Source organism: Aotus nancymaae, unplaced genomic scaffold (assembly GCF_030222135.1).
Source record: "Aotus nancymaae isolate 86718 unplaced genomic scaffold, 86718_ANA_hifiasm-v0.15.2.pri h1tg000020l, whole genome shotgun sequence".
Taxonomy (NCBI): Eukaryota; Metazoa; Chordata; class Mammalia; order Primates; family Aotidae; genus Aotus; species Aotus nancymaae.
Genome location: NW_026988432.1, coordinates 8,024,125 through 8,042,344, shown reverse-complemented (window position 1 = coordinate 8,042,344; position 18,220 = coordinate 8,024,125). Strand labels below are relative to the sequence as shown.

Below are 18,220 nucleotides of genomic sequence, written 5' to 3'. Positions count from 1 at the left end.
AAAAGAGTATTCATTACGTGAAACCAATTCAAAACTAAAGAAAGAAAAAAAAATATGGATTTAGCTTCTGAGATAGACCATTTTTTTTAAAGCAAATGTAAGGAAAGAGTTTTATTTTGTTTTTTTGTTTTTTTTTTCTAATGTGCATAGGAATCACTGAGAGCTTGCTAAAGCAGTTGCTGCAGCCCCAACCCCAGAGGTTCCAATACCCCAGGTCAGAGTGGAAGCCCTGAATGTGCATTTCTAACAAGTTCACAGAAGATGCCAATGCTGTTAGTTGGGGCCATGCTCTGAGTAACTGATCCAGAGAAATTTACACAATTAAATCAGTCACTTTTCTAACAGGGATAATTATTTAAAATGTTCAAAACTTCATCAAATGTCATTTTCTTGATTCCTCCAAGATGTAACAGAAAAGTAAATCATAAGTAAATCATAAATTCACACTTAATAATTTGGGATAAAGGAAATTCATGTCTTCAATTTACTCTTAAATGGCTCAGAAAGGATACACAGAGATCATACATTTCCGTTTATACACATATACACACATGAAGTAGAAAGTAAATACAGTAAAATGTTAACATTTGAGAATTTTCTTGTACTATTCTTGAACCTTTTCTGTAAGTTTCAATCCATGGCAAGATTCTAAAAAATTACTTTAAAAATGAATTTACAAATACAAGCTATTTATAGTATTAAATTACTATTTATTATGAAATATATTTATTATTTTTATGTGCTCAGATCTTATACTCAGCAAATCTAAGAGAACCTACAAACAAAAGGAATAAACAGGTTTCAGGAAAATACTGTGACAAATGAGTAACATACTAAAATAAACAGCTTTTCATACATGAGCAAAATAAATCAGAAAATGTAGTGGGAAAAGGTCTCATTCACAAGAAGGATGAAAAAATTTACATTGCCTAGAAATGAAAGTTCCAAAAAAGTTTAAGACATTAATAGAGAAAGAAACTATAAAACTGTACTGATAGGCATAACATAACTTGGCATTGATGGAACATATCTCAAAATAATAAGAGCTATTTATGACAAACCCACAGCCAATATCATACTGAATGGGCAAAAGCTGGAAGCATTCCCTTTGAAAACTGGTACAAGACAAGGATGCCCTCTCTCATCACTACTGTTCAACATAGTATTGGAAGTTCTGGCTAGGGTCATCAGGCAAGAGAAAGACATAAAGCATATTCGAATAGGAAGAGAGGATATCGAAGTGTCCCTGTTTGCAGATGACATGACTGTATAGTTAAAAAACCCCAACGTCTCAGCCCAAAATCTCCTTAAGCTGATAAGAAACTTCAGCAAAGTCTCAAGATACAAAATCAATGTGCAAAAATCACAAGCATTTCTACACACCAATAATAGACACACAGAGAATCAAATCATGAGTGAACTCCCATTCATAATTGCTACAAAGAGAATAAAATACCTAGGAATACAACTAACAAGGGATGTGAAGGACCTCTTCAAGAACTACAAACCAATGCTCAAGGAAATAAGAGAGGACACAAACAAATGCAAAAACATTCCACGCTCATGGTTAGGAAGAATCAATATCATGAAAATGGCCATACTGCCCAAAGTATAGATTCAATGCTATCCCCATCAAGCTACCAATGACTTTCTTCACAGAATTGAAAAAACTACCTTAAACTTCATATGGAACCAAAAGTGCCCGCATAGCCAAGACAATCCTAAGCAAAAAAAAAAAAAAAAAAAAAAAAAAAAAAACTGGAGGCATCACCCTACCTGACTTCAAACTGTATTACAAGGCTACTATAATCAAAACAGCATGATACTGGTACCACGATAGAGATATAGACCAATGGAACATAACAGAAGCCTCAGAAAGAACGCCACCTAACTACAACCATGTGATCCTTGACAAACCTGACAAAAACAAGCAATGAGGAAAGAATTCCCTATTTAATAAATGATGTTGGGAAAACTGGCCAGCCATATGCAGAAAGCTGAAACTGGATCCCTTCCTTACACCTCTACAAAAATTAACTCCAGATGGATTAAAGATTTGAACATGAGACCTAAAACCATAAAACTTCTAGAAGAAAACCTAAGCAATACCATTCAGGACATAGGCATGGGCAAGGACTTCATGACTCAAACATCAAAAGCAATGGCAACAAAAGCCAAAATAGACAAATGGGATCTAATTAAACTTAAGAGCTTCTGCACAGCAAAAGAAACTATCAATAGAGTGAACTGGCAACCAACAGAATGGGAAAAAATTTCTGCAATCTACCCATCTGACAAAGGGCTAATATCCATTATCTATGAAGAACTTACACAAATTTACAAGAAAAAAACAACTCCATCAAAAAGTCAGCCAAGGATATGAACAGACACTTTTCAAAAGAAGACATTTACGTGGCCAACAAACATATGAAAAAACTCAGCATCAATGGTCATTAGAGAAATGCGACTCAAAACTACCTTGAGATACCACCTCATGCCAGTTAGAATGGTGATCATTAAAAAAAATCAGGAGACAACAGATGCTAGAGAAAATGTGGAGAAATAGGAACACTTTTACACTGTTGGTGGGTGTGTAGATTAACTCAACCATTGTGGAAGACAGTGTGGTAATTCCTCAAGGATCTAGAAATAGAAATACCATTTGACCCAGCAATTCCATTACTGGGTATATACCCAAAGGACTATAAATCATTCTATTATAAAGACACATGCACATGTATGTTTATTGCAGCACTATTCACAATAGCAAAGGCTTGGAACCAACCCAAATGCCCATCAGTGATGGACTGGTTAAAGAGATTGTGGCACATATACACCATGGAATACTATGCAGCCATAAAAAAGGATAAGTTCATGTTCTTTGCAGGGTCATGGATGAATCTGGAAACCATCATTCTCAGCAAACTGACACAAGAACAGAAAACCAAACACCACATGTTCTCACTCATAAGTGGGTGTTGAACAATGAGAACATATGGACACAGGGAGGGAAACATCACACACCGGGGCCTAGGGGGTGGGGGCCTAGGGGAGGAATAACGGGGTGGGAGGATTGGGGTGGGATAGCATCAGGAGAAGTATCTAATGTAGATGACAGGATGATGGATGCAGCAAACCACCACCATGGCACGTGTATACCTATGTAACAAACCTGTACAATCTGCATATGTACCCCAGAACTTAAAGTATAATAAATAAATTTTTTTAAAAAAAGAAACTATAAAACTGTACTGGAAGATGGCCGCTTAGGAGGAAGTCGGGAATGCAGCTCCGAGAGAAGGCGCAGAGGGTGAGTGGACGCCGCATTTCCAGACGGACTTTTACTGCCCACAAACCAGGAGATTCACAGGAGGAAAAGCCCCACGGGTCGCCAGCACCGCTGGTTTGAGCAGAGTGGCCGCTCAGCCTACGCCCTGGAGCGGGGGGCAGTGGCTTCTTATGCAGAGCGAGAGAGACAGAGTTCCCTCTGAGCCAGAAAGGGGAGCTGAAGCAGGGAGCCAAGCCAGGAGACCCCCGGGCAAGGGAGCGCCAGGAATCTCAGAGCCGCTGCTTCAGCTGACGCAGCGGCACACAGGGCAGCAGATTTTAACTGCCCACAGACCAGGAGATTCACAGGCGGTAAAGCTCCCCGGGTTCCCAGCGCCGCTGGTTGGACCGGAGCAGCCGCTCGGCCTGCACGGGGGGCGGGGAGCAGCGGCTCCTTGAACAAAGCGAACAAGACTGTGTCCCCTCCGGGCCAGCAAGGGGAGTTGTGGCAAGGAGGCAAGCCAAGAGATTACCGGACAAAGAGGGCCCCTCTGGAAACACGGCTGAACCCGGGACGGTCCAGCTCTGTGGGGGAGGGGCGTCCTCCATCGGGAAACACCCTGCAGTTCCGGGGCAATTTTCCGTAACCAAGACAACCCGCCACTACAGAGACTTCGTCACTACAGGGGCGGGCCAGCATAGCGGAAGCAGTTCTAACCACATTCACAGGACTGCAGGGAAGCTCACACGGAAGCTGGGCGGAGCCCACAGCAGCTCAGCGAAGCCTCTGCAGGCTGAGTGTGACTAGACTGCCACCATGTGGGCAGGGAAAACGGTAGCAACACAGCTGAAAAACATAAAGTGCTAAACCCCTGGGCCAGAACACCTGGGGAGAAGAAAAGGGGGTTTATGAGTTCAGCTGCTGCAGACTTAAAATTACCAAAATCAGAAAGACAGCAACTACAAAGTCAATAGGCGGATAAATCCACAAAGATGGGAAGAAACCAGCGCAAAAAGGATGAAAACACCCAAAAACAGAACACCTCTCCCCCTACAAGGCAGCATAACTCCTCACCAGCATGGGAACAAGACTGGACGGAGAATGAGTGTGATGAAATGACAGAATCAGCTTTCAGAAAATGGATAATAAGAAACTTCTGTGAGCTAAAAGAACATGTTCTAACCCAATGCAAAGAAACTAAGAACCTTGAAAAAAGACTTGATGAAATGCTAACGAGAATGGACAACTTAGAGAGGAATATGAATGAATTGATGGAGCTGAAAAACACAACACGAGAACTTCGCGAAGCATGTACAAGTTTCAACAGCAGAATTGACCAAGCAGAAGAAAGGATATCAGAAGTTGAAGATCAACTCAATGAAATAAAACGAGAAGGGAAGATTAGAGAAAACAAGGTAAAAAGGAATGAACAGAGTCAACAAGAAATATGGGACTACGTGAAAAGACCTAATCTACGTTTGATAGGTGTACCTGAATGTGACGAAGAGAATGCATCCAAGCTGGAAAATACTCTTCAGGATATTATCCAGGAAAACTTCCCCAACCTAGCAAGGCAGGCCAAGATTCAAGTCCAGGAAATACAGAGAACACCACAAAGATATTCCTCTAGAAGAGCAACCCCAAGGCACATAATCATCAGATTCACCAGGGTTGAAATGAAGGAGAAAATACTAAGGGCAGCCAGAGAGAAAGGTCGGGTTACCCACAAAGGGAAACCCATCAGACTCACAGCAGATCTCTCAGCAGAAACCCTACAGGCCAGAAGAGAGTGGGGGCCGATATTCAACATCCTTAAAGAAAAGAACTTTCAACCCAGAATTTCATATCCAGCCAAACTAAGCTTCATAAGTGAAGGAAAAATAAAATCCTTTGTGAACAAGCAAGTACTCACAGATTTCATCACCACCAGACCAGCTTTACAAGAGCTCCTGAAGGAGACACTACACATAGAAAAAAACAACCAGCACCAGCCACTCCAAAAACGCACGAAATGGTAAAGAGCAGCAACACAATGAAGAATTTGCATCAACCAATGGGCAAAACAGCCAGCTAGCATCAAAATGACAGGACCAAACTCACACATAACAATATTAACCCTAAATGTAAATGGACTAAATGCCCCAATCAAAAGACACAGACTGGCAAATTGGATAAAAAGCCAAAACCCATCAGTGTGCTGTATCCAGGAAACCCACCTCACATGCAAGGATACACAAAGGCTCAAAATAAAGGGATGGAGGAAGATTTACCAAGCAAATGGAGAGCAAAAAAAAGCAGGAGTTGCAATTCTCATCTCTGATAAAATAGACTTTAAAGCAACAAAGATCAAAAGAGACAAAGAAGGACATTACATAATGGTAAAAGGATCAATACAACAAGAAGAGCTAACGATCCTAAATATATATGCACCTAATACAGGAGCACCCAGATACATAAGGCAAGTTCTTAAAGACTTACAAAGAGACATAGACTCCCACACATTAATATTGGGAGACTTCAACACACCATTGTCAATATTAGACAGATCAACGAGACAGAAAATTAATAAGGATATCCAGGACTTGAACTCAGACCTGGAACAAGCAAACCTAATAGACATTTACAGAACTCTCCAGCCCAAATCCACAGAATATACATTCTTCTCAGCACCACATCACACCTACTCTAAAATTGACCACATAATTGGAAGTAAATCACTCCTCAGCAAATGCAAAAGAACAGAAACCATAACAAACAGTCTCTCAGACCACAGTGCAATCAAGTTAGAACTCAGAATTCAGAAGCCAACCCAGAACCGCACATCCTCATGGAAATTGAACAACTTTCTCCTGAATGTTGACTGGATAAACACTGAAATGAAGGAAGAAATAAAGATGTTCTTCGAAACCAACGAGAATGAAGACACCACATACCAGAATCTCTGGGACACATTTAAAGCAGTCTCTAGAGGAAAATATATAGCAATAAGTGCCCACATGAGAAGAAATGAGAGAACTAAAATTGACACCCTATCATCAAAATTGAAAGAGCTAGAGGAGCAAGATCAAAAAAACTCAAAACCTAGCAGAAGACAAGAAATAACTAAGATCAAAGCAGAAATGAAGGAGATAGAGACACGAAAAACCCTACAAAAAATCAATAAATCCAGGAGCTGGTTTTTTGAAAAGATCAACAAAATAGACAGACCACTAGCCAAACTAATAAAAAAGAAAAGAGAGAATAACCAAATAGATGCAATAAAAAATGATAAAGGGGATATCACCACAGATGCCACAGAAATTCAAACCATCATCAGAGATTATTACAAACAACTCTATGCACATAAATTAGAAAACCTGGAAGAAATGGATAAATTCCTGGACAGTAGTCTCCTCCCATGCCTAAACCAGGAAGAAGTCGAAACCCTGAATAGACCAATAACAAGGTCGGAAGTCGAGGCAGCAATTAAGAGCCTACCATCCAAAAAAAGCCCAGGCCCAGATGGTTTCACAGCCGAATTCTACCAGACATACAAAGAGGAACTGGTACCATTCCTACTGAAATTATTCCAAATAATCCAAAAAGAGGGAATCCTTCCCAAATCATTTTATGAGACCAACATCATCCTAATACCAAAACCCGGCAGAGACTCAACAAGAAAAGAAAACTACAGGCCAATATCCATGATGAACATAGATGCAAAAATCTTCAATAAAATACTGGCAAGCCGACTACAACAGCACATCAAAAAGCTTATCCACCATGATCAAGTAGGATTCATCCCGGGGATGCAAGGCTGGTTCAATATACGCAAGTCTATAAATGTAATTCACCACATAAACAGAACCAAAAACAAAAACCACATGATTATCTCAATTGATGCAGAGAAGGCCTTCGACAAAATTCAACAGCCCTTTATGCTAAAAACCCTCAATAAACTAGGTATCGACGGAACGTATCTCAAAATAATAAAAGCTATTTATGACAAACCGACAGCCAATATCATACTGAATGGGCAAAAACTGGAAGCATTCCCTTTGAAATCTGGCACTAGACAAGGATGCCCTCTCTCACCACTCCTATTCAATATAGTACTGGAAGTTCTAGCCAGAGCAATCAGACAAGAAAAAGAAATAAAGGGTATTCGATTAGGAAAGGAGGAAGTCAAATTGTCTCTATTTGCAGACGACATGATTGTATATCTAGAAGACCCTATCGCCTCAGCCCAAAATCTCCTGAAACTGATAAGCAACTTCAGCAAAGTCTCAGGATACAAAATCAATGTGCAAAAATCACAAGCATTCCTATACACCAATAACAGACTTAAAGAGAGCCAAATCAAGAACGAACTGCCATTCACAATTGCTACAAAGAGAATAAAATACCTAGGAATACAACTAACAAGGAACGTAAAGGACCTCTTCAAGGAGAACTACAAATCACTGCTCAACGAAATAAGAGAGGACACAAACAGATGGAGAAACATTCCATGTTCATGGTTAGGAAGAATTAATATCGTGAAAATGGCCATACTGCCCAAAGTAATTCACAGATTCAACGCTATCCCCATCAAGCTACCAATGACCTTCTTCACAGAACTGGAAAAAACCACCTTAAACTTCATATGGAACCAAAAGAGAGCCCGCATAGCCAAGTCAATTCTAAGCAAAAAGAACAAAGCGGGAGGCATCACACTACCCGACATCAAACTCTACTACAAGGCTACAGTAATCAAAACAGCATGGTACTGGTACCAAAACAGAGATATAGACCAATGGAACAGAACAGAGGCGTCGGAGGCAACACAACATATCTACAACCACCCGATCTTTGACAAACCTGAAAAAAACAAGCAATGGGGAAAGGATTCCCTGTTCAATAAGTGGTGTTGGGAAAACTGGCTAGCCATATGCAGAAAGCAGAAACTGGACCCCTTCCTGACACCTTACACTAAAATTGACTCCAGATGGATTAAAGACTTAAACATAAGACGTAACACCATAAAAACACTAGAAGGAAACCTAGGCAAAACCATTCAGGACATAGGCGTAGGCAAGGACTTTATGACCAAAACACCAAAAGCATTGGCAACAAAAGCCAAAATAGACAAATGGGACCTAATCAAACTCCACAGCTTTTGCACGGCAAAAGAAACAGTCAATAGAGTGAATCGGCAACCAACAGAATGGGAAAAAATTTTTGCAGCCTACCCGTCTGACAAAGGACTGATATCCAGAATTTACAATGAACTAAAAAAGATTTACAAGAAAAAAACAAACAAGCCCATTCAAAAATGGGCAAAGGATATGAACAGATACTTTACAAAAGAAGACATACATGAGGCCAACAAACATATGAAAAAATGCTCATCATCACTGGTCATCAGAGAAATGCAAATCAAAACTACATTGAGATACCATCTCACGCCAGTTAGAATGGCGATCATTAAAAAATCTGGAGAAAACAGATGCTGGAGAGGATGTGGAGAAATAGGAACACTTTTACACTGTTGGTGGGAGTGTAAATTAGTTCAACCACTGTGGAAAACAGTGTGGCGATTCCTCAAGGACCTAGAAATAGAAATTCCATTTGACCCAGCAATCCCATTACTGGGCATATATCCAAAGGATTATAAATCGTTCTACTATAAGGACACATGCACACGAATGTTCATTGCAGCACAGTTTACAATAGCAAAGACCTGGAACCAGCCCAAATGCCCATCGATGATAGACTGGACAGGAAAAATGTGGCACATATACACCATGGAATATTATGCAGCCATTAAAAAGGAGGAGTTCACATCCTTCGTAGGGACATGGATGAACCTGGAAAACATCATTCTCAGCAAACTGACACAAGAACACAAAATCAAACACCACATGTTCTCACTCATAGGCGGGTGTTGAACAAGGAGAACACATGGACACAGGGAGGGGAGCACTATACATGGGGGTCTGTTGGGGGGGAGGGGGGATAGTGAGGGGGTGGGGAGTTGGGGAGGGATAGCATGGGGAGTAATGCCAGATATAGGTGAAGGGGAGGGAGGCAGCAAATCATACTGCCACGTGTGCACCTGTGCAACAACCTTGCATGTTATTCACATGTACCCCAAAACCTAAAATGCAATAAAAAAATAAATAAATTAAAAAAAAAAAAAAAAAAAAAAAAAACTGTACTGATGGGCATAACTTATGAAACATTAATAGGATGTCAAAAATAATTTCCATCAAGAATGTATAACATAGAAAAATGCTTGTGCAATATTTAATGAAAGAAGGAAATACAAACATGTACATAAGATATTAACATAATTACATAAAACAAAGAAAGCTATACAGAGAAAGAAGACTGGAAGAAAATATATCTATCTGGGTGGTGAAACGGAAATGAATGTTTTCCCTGATACTTTATTTTTTAAATTTTTTAAACAAATATATGTATTTTTACCAGTTTTTAAAAGTTACATATTATAAAAATAAAAATATAAAGATATTGTACTTACCATTTAAATCATTGCCTTCTGAATTTCTATCAAAAGCAGAAAAATTCAAATTAAACATACACCGTCCTAGGTAACAATGTTTTACCATCTGATTCAAATGTTCATAAAAATGGCAATGATATAAAAGAGCCTGAAGGGCAGGTTTTCCAATGAGTGATAGGCCAGAGTCCTCATCATGGACACAGGGCCCCTGTAGGAAAAGAGGGAAAGAAGAAGGAGATACTGACTTATCAAACAATTTCTTTTAAAAAATCCATTGTCTCCTCTCAAGGAAATGAATGGGTCTCAGATGCTACCATCTCCTTCCACTCTGCTTCTGTCCTTACACACTTACAGCAGCCTGACCTAGGACTAAAATGCTCTAGGCCTTTGCTGCCTAAACATCCCCTGAAGGCACAAAGCTGATCTCTCTCTTGAGGGGCCATTTCATTTAAAATGTTTCTATGAAATGATCAGCTTTAACCAAGAAATCATATACTTGAACCAAAAACACAGTAAAAGCAGTATTTTTCAATTTACATATAATGTAAAATAACAGGTGTTAAAATATATGAAATAAGGTGGTCCAAGTAATTATGTTCACAATTATTTTTTATACCTATCACTAAGCCAGATAAAATGAAAAGGTCCATCAATATCCAAGGCAAAATCTGCCACATTACTTCCCACTGAATTAATCCTGACGAGGAAAACACACACACACACACACACACGCACGCACGCACACACGCACACATATATACACCTAAACATGAACTGCCACCAGGAGGCTGAAAAGAATCTGTTATTACATAATTTTTTCTCTTTGCATTTTTCCTCAATATTTTGCATTGTCACTACTTTTTCTGGAATATCTAATAGCAAATATCAAGCAATGAGGATTGGTTTAAAGTTTGCAAACAATCCCATCATTAGTTTATAAATATTTCTATTTTCTGGGAAATGATAATAAAGTTAAAATTTTAAAACAGGCCATAAGAAAGAGAAAAATAAAAGATAGTAAATATAAATCTAACAGTCAACAAAAAAGATATGGTCAAAACATATTCCAAGTTTCCCTTTAACCATAAGATTTGTGTGTGGTCTCTTCTTTCACCCTCCCCATCATCAAGAAAGGACAGATATTTTAACTTACTCTTCAGAAAGATAAAGGAATTTACAAGTTAAAGGCATAATTAAACTAACAAGGTTATTTCTATTAACACTTCTTTTTAAGTACATTTATATACATCACTATAATTAAAATTCTTCAATATTCAATGTCTTTTATGACTATGAAGTTGTCGTTGTGTTTTAGTAAATTTACCAATATTGTGAGCTTACTCTTCCTAAACAGAGCAATTTGTATAAGAAATAAGACTACCATAAGGAACAGCCAGCACATGATGGTCATTGTTGTTATTTTAAATGTAGAGGTCTAGAAGAATCAGGTAAAATAGAAATACAAGGAGAATGGGGTTATGTGGTCGTTTATTAACCAAGGTATATTTGTTACAGGCAATGGGGCCCTTTAATGCATTACCTTATCTAATCATATACAGTAAAGTATTTATCCAAAAACACAGAGTCAATTTTCACAGCTTCAAGAAATTCTATCTTTTAAGCAAGTTATAATATACTTACATGCACAAAATATGCCAAACACCCAAGAGATTTACAATAAACTGCTTAACATCACAAATTAGATCCCTTATTATCATAATACACAGAAGTAATTAACAAATAAGATAAGAATTGTGTTGTTAACATCAACACATATCTACAAATTTGTTTATCATTACTAAATTAGAAAAGTAATACAGTGAAGTGGGTAAGAGACTACCTAGACTCAAAGCAAATGTGTACCACTGACTAGCTGTGTGATTTAGGGCAAACTATTTAAACTCTCTGTTCAAAAGTTCCTAAACTTAGAAAACGAGGACAGTAACAGTTCACAACTCAAACAATTATACAAGTTACTATGTCTTACATTTCTAAAAGAGTGTCTAAAATATAGTAAACATCATGTCAACAATTATCATTTAAAATTATTTTGAACACTACAGAGGAGAATTTTTAAGTATGGTCAGTATAAGAAAAACTCTACATTCTGTTTTAAGAAAATATATAGTATATTGTATATAGTTTCATCAAAAATGAAATACACTACTTATGCTGAAAATTTATCACCAATTAATTTGAAATATCTACTAGGTTGATAATTGTTTAAAATCACCCACCTGCCAAGTATAATCCTTTATAATTTCTGTAGGCATTGGAATTACAAGGAGATTCTGAAAAATAAATGCAGCCTGAAAATGTAAAAAAAAAAAAAAAAAAAGTCAATACTGCCATCTTGTTGTCATCTCTGAAATAACCAATATATTGTAATGTAATAGCAAAAGACTTTGGTCAACTGCACATGCTGAGAGGTCATTATGAGAATTGTCAAACTGTATTTCTTGTTAGGTGATGACCTTGGTAGGTAATGACCTAACAGTATATGAAATTATTTCATCAGAAAATATATTTTTTCCTATTTCAGAATCCAGCTTTATTAAAAAATGATTTGTATAATATAAACTCTTCTGGGAGCATTTACGAAATACACTTTTAGGTTTCTACCGTCCCTCTTAAGATTATACACACACCCCTCTCCCTGCTCTTTCTCCCTTCTTTTACACAGACTCTTTTCAATAAAAACTTGCCAACTAGAAATACAAACCACAAATGTCCAACTTGACTGACTAGATCCTGCAAATGATCAAATTAAATAATCATACAAACAGGAGCACTGATTGTCTACTTAATGAAAGATGATATAACCATAATGGGGGAATGTCAGGATTAACAGGGCGGTCTCAGAAACTGGCATTTCCAACCATGGTAACTAGAAGTGATAGAAAAGCTTTAAAGATGATAAATCAAGAAGAAGCTGTAAATATAAACATTACTACTTAAAAATATGAAGTCAAATAGCAAGAAAACTAGCCTTTTGAGCTTGGAACTGGGGACTGGCTAATGGTGGACCCAGGAACTGCTGTTTTTTTCATAAACCTCTAAGTACAATTTGATTATTGTTTTAAAACTATTTACATGAATCATTACTTTAATAAAAGGAGCAATTAAAAAAACAAACTATTTAGAAAGAATTAAAATAAGGTTTATTTTTCCCTCTCATGTTATATGATAAATACTACAAAGAAAGTTATTTTGACAGCCTCTTACCTATATTAAAGCTTCATAAATATTAGAGACCCATAAATGCTGAGATAATATAAAAGTAATTTTTTCCTGTGAACTACTTTTCAATGCGTAATAAAATAAAAGAGTTCACATTAAAATGTAATATATTCTGATTTGATCTTATCAGAAGGAAGAACTTCAGTTTTTACTGTGAATTAATACCTTTTAAATTCTCTACTGTCATTTTGTTTGGGTTTTCTCACAGGTGGAAGAGATAATGGTCAGTGGTCAGTCCACCATGTTGATCAGGAGTCACGTATCGCTTATAGACACTATCACAAAGAATTTCTAAGGAAAAAAGGAGAAAGAGTGCTAAAAAAACAGACATACCTCCCGGCGCACCATACTACATTCGGACTGGTCCAGAAGAATGTTCACCACAGTTCCCCAGAGCCCCCCAGAAATGTTCTGACAACTGTTTGCCAAGGCCACACAGCCACTTTCAAGGGTGGTCAGTGCTGATCCTAATCCCAGTGAAGTGAATCTCACCTGTTCAAATTAAAGAGAAAGTTGTTGAATCAAATAAGCCTTTTTCCTAACATAAATTCTTAGTTTTTTGGGTATATAAAATATCATACTTTAAAAAATATATAGCATTGATTTTATGATCCTAAATTATAAAAAACATCTATAGAACACAGTGTCCTATTAGTTTATGAATGAATAAAAATCCCATTCCACGATTCAAGGAAGCAATAATATAGGAAAAATTAAATATAACCAAATTTCAAAGCAAATTAAAATTGGGTATAAAAAGAAGCATAAAATTTATAGTTTGCAAGCATTTTTCTAGGGAAAGCACAGGGCACTTACCTTTTATTAACACAATTTCAATTTATTCTTCATTCTTAAAAAAGGTAGCTATTCTTTGTTCTACCTTTCTTAATTTTTTAGAGTTTCTTCCAAATAAATGGTTTTAACTTTCTTAAAACTTCTAAACAAAGAAGCAATTATCATTTTACAAGGCATTTTATATTTTCTTCAAAAATTATTTTAAGAGAAAAATGTTTCCAAGTAAGATGGACATGGTATAACATGCTTTCTGTAGAACCACTGCTGTTCAAGCCATACATGTTGGTAAATTTCTGAATTCTAACCTAAAAATATAGTTTCAATGACCACTACAGGATTTTTTAAAAAAAATGCAGTCATAACATAGTCAAGTAGTAAGTCCAAGTTCAATGTGACTAAAAAATGTATTTCAAATATTTCTATAAATAAGATTTTACTATAATAGCATCTAATCATTTCTTGCTTGAAATCAGTGAACAACTGGCTAAAACTGGAAAGTTATAATGCAAATGCAATTTTGGCATTTAATTTCATTACATGGCACTTATATGTCACTTAACTATAATTTCCAGATCCTTCTCAACAGTTTCAAAATGGCTAAGCCTCTCCAATAATTCTCCACTTTTCTGAAAGTAACAGATACTTTAACCTTTTCTCTTTTATATTTTCAATCTATACTCTAACAAATTTGATTGAAAAGGAGTGTGCTGTGCACTGAACTTTTTCTTCTCAAAACTCCTATGTTGAAGCCCTAATTCCTAAACTGTATTTGGAGATAGAGCTATTAGAAGGTGACTACAGTTAAATGAAGTTATAAGGGTGGGACCCTACTGCACTAGGAATGGTGGGCTCAAGAAAGAGGGAAATCTTTCTCCACATGCATGCACCAAGGGAAGGTCATGTGAGCACACAGTGAGAAGGTAGCCATTTGTAAACCAGAAAGCAACCATGTTGACATTCTGATCTTGACTTGCAGCCTCCAGAACTGCAAGAAATAAATTTCTGTTTGTAAGCCACTCAGGCAATAATATTTTGTGACGGAAGCCTGAGCACACTAACACAGATTTTTGTACCAAGGAGTGGGGATGCTGCTGAAACAAATGCCTCAACACATGAAAGTGACTTTGGCACTAGGTAATGGGCTAGAGGCTAGAAGAGTTTTGAGGTGCATGCCAGAAACGTAGACATGGGTAACTCTCATGAGATCTCAGACAAAAATGAGGAAAGTGTTATTTTAAAAAGGTTATTTAAGGAAAGGCAATCCTTGTTATAAACTGGCAAGAAAAGTGGTTGAGCTATGGTCATATTCTAGTGTTTTGTGGAAGGCAGAATTTGTGAGCAATGAAATTGGATATTTAGCTGAGAAGATTTCTAAGCAAAGTGTTGAAAAAGTGGCTTGGTTCCTCCTGATTGCTTATAGCAAAATGCAAAAGGAGAGAGATGAATTAAAGAAGGAATTAAGAATGGGTAAGCAAAAAGAAACAAGAACAAGATTTGAAAAATTCTCAGCCTATCCGTGTAAAAAATGAGAAGCTTGTTTTAAAGAGAACATGGAGGGTGTGGCTGAATAATCATTTAAGAAAGAGATCACGGTTGCAATTCATGGACTTAATCAGACATCTCAGCAGAAGCCAGGAATAGAGATGGGATTATATCAGCAAAGACATTGCTAGTTTGAACAAAAAAGGACAGAGAAAGATGAATAGAATGAAAGAAAGCTGTTGGACCTCCTGGAATCTATAAGCAAATATGTGCTACAGTGGTCCCTCCCTTATCCATGGGAAATACATTCCAAGACCCCCAGTGGATGCCTGAAACCACAGATAGTGCTGAGCCCTGTAACTACTATGTTTTTTTCCTACACATACATATCTATGATAAAGTTTACAAATTAGCACAATAACTAAAAAAGGGATTAGCAACAATAACTAAAAATAAGTTAGAACAGTTATATCAACATGCTGTAATATAAAATATATGAACGTAGTCTCTCTCTCAAAATATTTTATTGTATTGCACTCAGTCTTCTTGTAATGATGTGAGATGATACAATGCTTCCATAAAGAGAAGAGGTGAGGTGAATGATGTAGGCAATGTGAGGGAGTGTTAGGCTACTACTCATCTTCAGGCTGCTTTTGGAAAACGAAACCTCTGGTAAGGGAGGACTACTGTATTCTTCAATGAAAGGTAAGAGTGACCCAAAAAATGATTTAGAGATCACCAGGCTGCCCTCCCACCACAGGACTGGGGGATGGTTTTTCCTCCTGGTTTTAAGTACCTCTCTGATTTCAGTGGGCCAGGGTGATGACCCTGTCCAGTGCTTCAGGGACAGGGCTGCCCTTGAAGATACCTTTAAGGGCAGGGCTCTTGAAGACACCCAAAGGGATGAGGTCACCCCATAGAGCCATCTAGATGCTGTCACCCTGGTGGGCCTGTAAGGCACAGCATTGAGCCAAAGAACATTATCCTTGAGCATTAAGATCTAATGGAATTTGCTTTGCGAGGCTTTGGACTTGCCTGGGATCCATCACTTCTTCCTTTTTTCCTGTTTCTCCCTTTTGGAATGGGAATGTCTATCCTAACATCATCTTTTGGAAGCACATAACTTGTATGGTTTCACAGGTTCACACCTGGAGAAGAATTCTGTCTCAGGAGGGTTTATATCTAGAGACTTATCCATATGTGCTATTTAGATGAGATTTTGGACTTTAGACTTTACAGTTGATTTTGGAATAAGTTAAGATTTTTGAGGTTGTTAAGGGAGAATAAAAGCATTTTGCATGGAAAAAGAACATGAAGTTAAGGGGTCCAGGGTGGAAAACTATGAATTGAACGGCATCCCTGCAAAACTCATATGTTGAAGCCTTTATGCTCGAGTGGCTACATTTAAAAAATAGGGCTTCTAGGAGGTAATTAAGGTTAAATGAGGTCATAAGGGAGCAGTACTATCTAAGTAAGACTGGCAACCTTATAATAAAAAAAAAGAAACAAATCTGTTTCTATACCACCCTCCCTCCCCTGCCCCACATGCATGGACCAAGGAAAGGCCATGTGAATATACAGCAAGAAGGCAGCCATCTACAAGCCAGAAGAAGAGCCCTCACCAGAACTTGACTATGTTGGCACCCTGATCTTGGGCTTTCAGCTTCCAAAACTTCTATGAGAAAAGAAGTTTTTGTTGTCTAAGCCACCCAGTCTATGGTGTTTTGTTATGACAGCCTAAGCTAAATCAGGGCTTAAATAAAATATAAGGTAGAGTCACTAAAATATAATATATGTATATATATTTATGGTTTGTGTCATTTGTTTTTAATCTAAACACGATAAACTTGATTCTCCTTCACACTGACCTCTGGGTCCCGATCAACCCATAATGGAATCAACCAAGCCAATCCTTGTTGAGTAGGAATATGTTCTTCACTATGACTACCCAAAGGCAAGAACCAAAGTGACATCCACTCCTACTGGGAAAAAGGGGAAACAGAAATACGTTAGGTAAGTTTCTAAAAATAAAATGCAGGAAGGTTAAAACAATTCTGAATTTTTAATGAAAGAACATAAACATGTATTTTAGACTTGGTTTTAATCCCATTATTCAGCCAAAACAAGGCAAACAAAAAAAAATCTGTTTCTCTTTAAAAAATTAAACATAACAATATTTTTGACAGAAGCTATTTTTCCCATGATTTAGACAAAAGGTAGTTTTTCAGTGAATGCAGATTTTAATCAATTTCAAATAAAATTCAGATTTGTTAATATACAACTTCTAAGAAACATCCTAGTCAAAAATCATTCTTGTTTCCTAAAAAGAAACGTCAAAAGAGACATTTTAATGTAGCAAGGTTATGTGCTTGAAATGTGTTGGACACAGCACATTCCTTTTCAACTAACTGTTCAGAAGACAGACAGCTTTAATGTGCTCACCAAGCTCCCAGCCTGGGCCATCATTTCATGGGATAAGTGAAGCAAGCAAAGAATTGTGCTCTTTGTAACACCTTTTCCCATGAAGGACATAGCATTTCCTCCACGCTCCACATAAAAGGAAGTAATGACCTGAAAAACAAATGTAAACAATTTCATGGTGGCTTTATTCTTAATGGTATATAAAGATAAATAAATATATAACTGTTTACTGACTTGGGTGAATTGAATCCTAACCTTATAAAGTTATAAGTTTCTTAGTTCATATACTTAAAAATGAATAAGATGATAAATTTTATGTTACAGGTATTTTACCACTGTTAAAAGAAAATATTCTTCAGCTTGCATAACATAGCAAGACCCAGTCTCTACTTAAAAAAAAAACAAAAATTAGCCAGGCATGCCAGTGCACATCTGTAGTCCCAGCTACTGGGGGAACTGAGGAGGGAGGATCACTTGAGGGGAACTGCAGCTTGCGGTAAGCTATGACTTTACCACCACACTTGGCC

At 37.4% G+C, this 18,220-nt stretch overlaps 1 protein-coding gene across 6 annotated transcripts in view; it reads right to left on the bottom strand.

Moving 5' to 3' along the window:
* Positions 1 to 18,220, bottom strand: part of RTTN (rotatin) — a 185,981-nt gene that overhangs the window by 74,925 nt on the left and 92,836 nt on the right. For all 6 annotated transcript variants that reach the window (XR_010343605.1, XR_010343606.1, XM_064379025.1 and 3 more), the window contains 5 exons: positions 17,715 to 17,843; positions 17,141 to 17,251; positions 13,329 to 13,487; positions 11,993 to 12,064; positions 9,774 to 9,963 (listed from right to left, as the gene is read on the bottom strand). Coding sequence is in view for 4 of the 6 variants with exons in the window: in XM_064379025.1 (XP_064235095.1) it covers positions 9,774 to 9,963; positions 11,993 to 12,064; positions 13,329 to 13,487; positions 17,141 to 17,251; positions 17,715 to 17,843 (661 nt within the window). In the remaining 2 variants the exon portion in view is untranslated. The remainder of the gene's footprint in view (positions 1 to 9,773; positions 9,964 to 11,992; positions 12,065 to 13,328; positions 13,488 to 17,140; positions 17,252 to 17,714; positions 17,844 to 18,220) is intronic.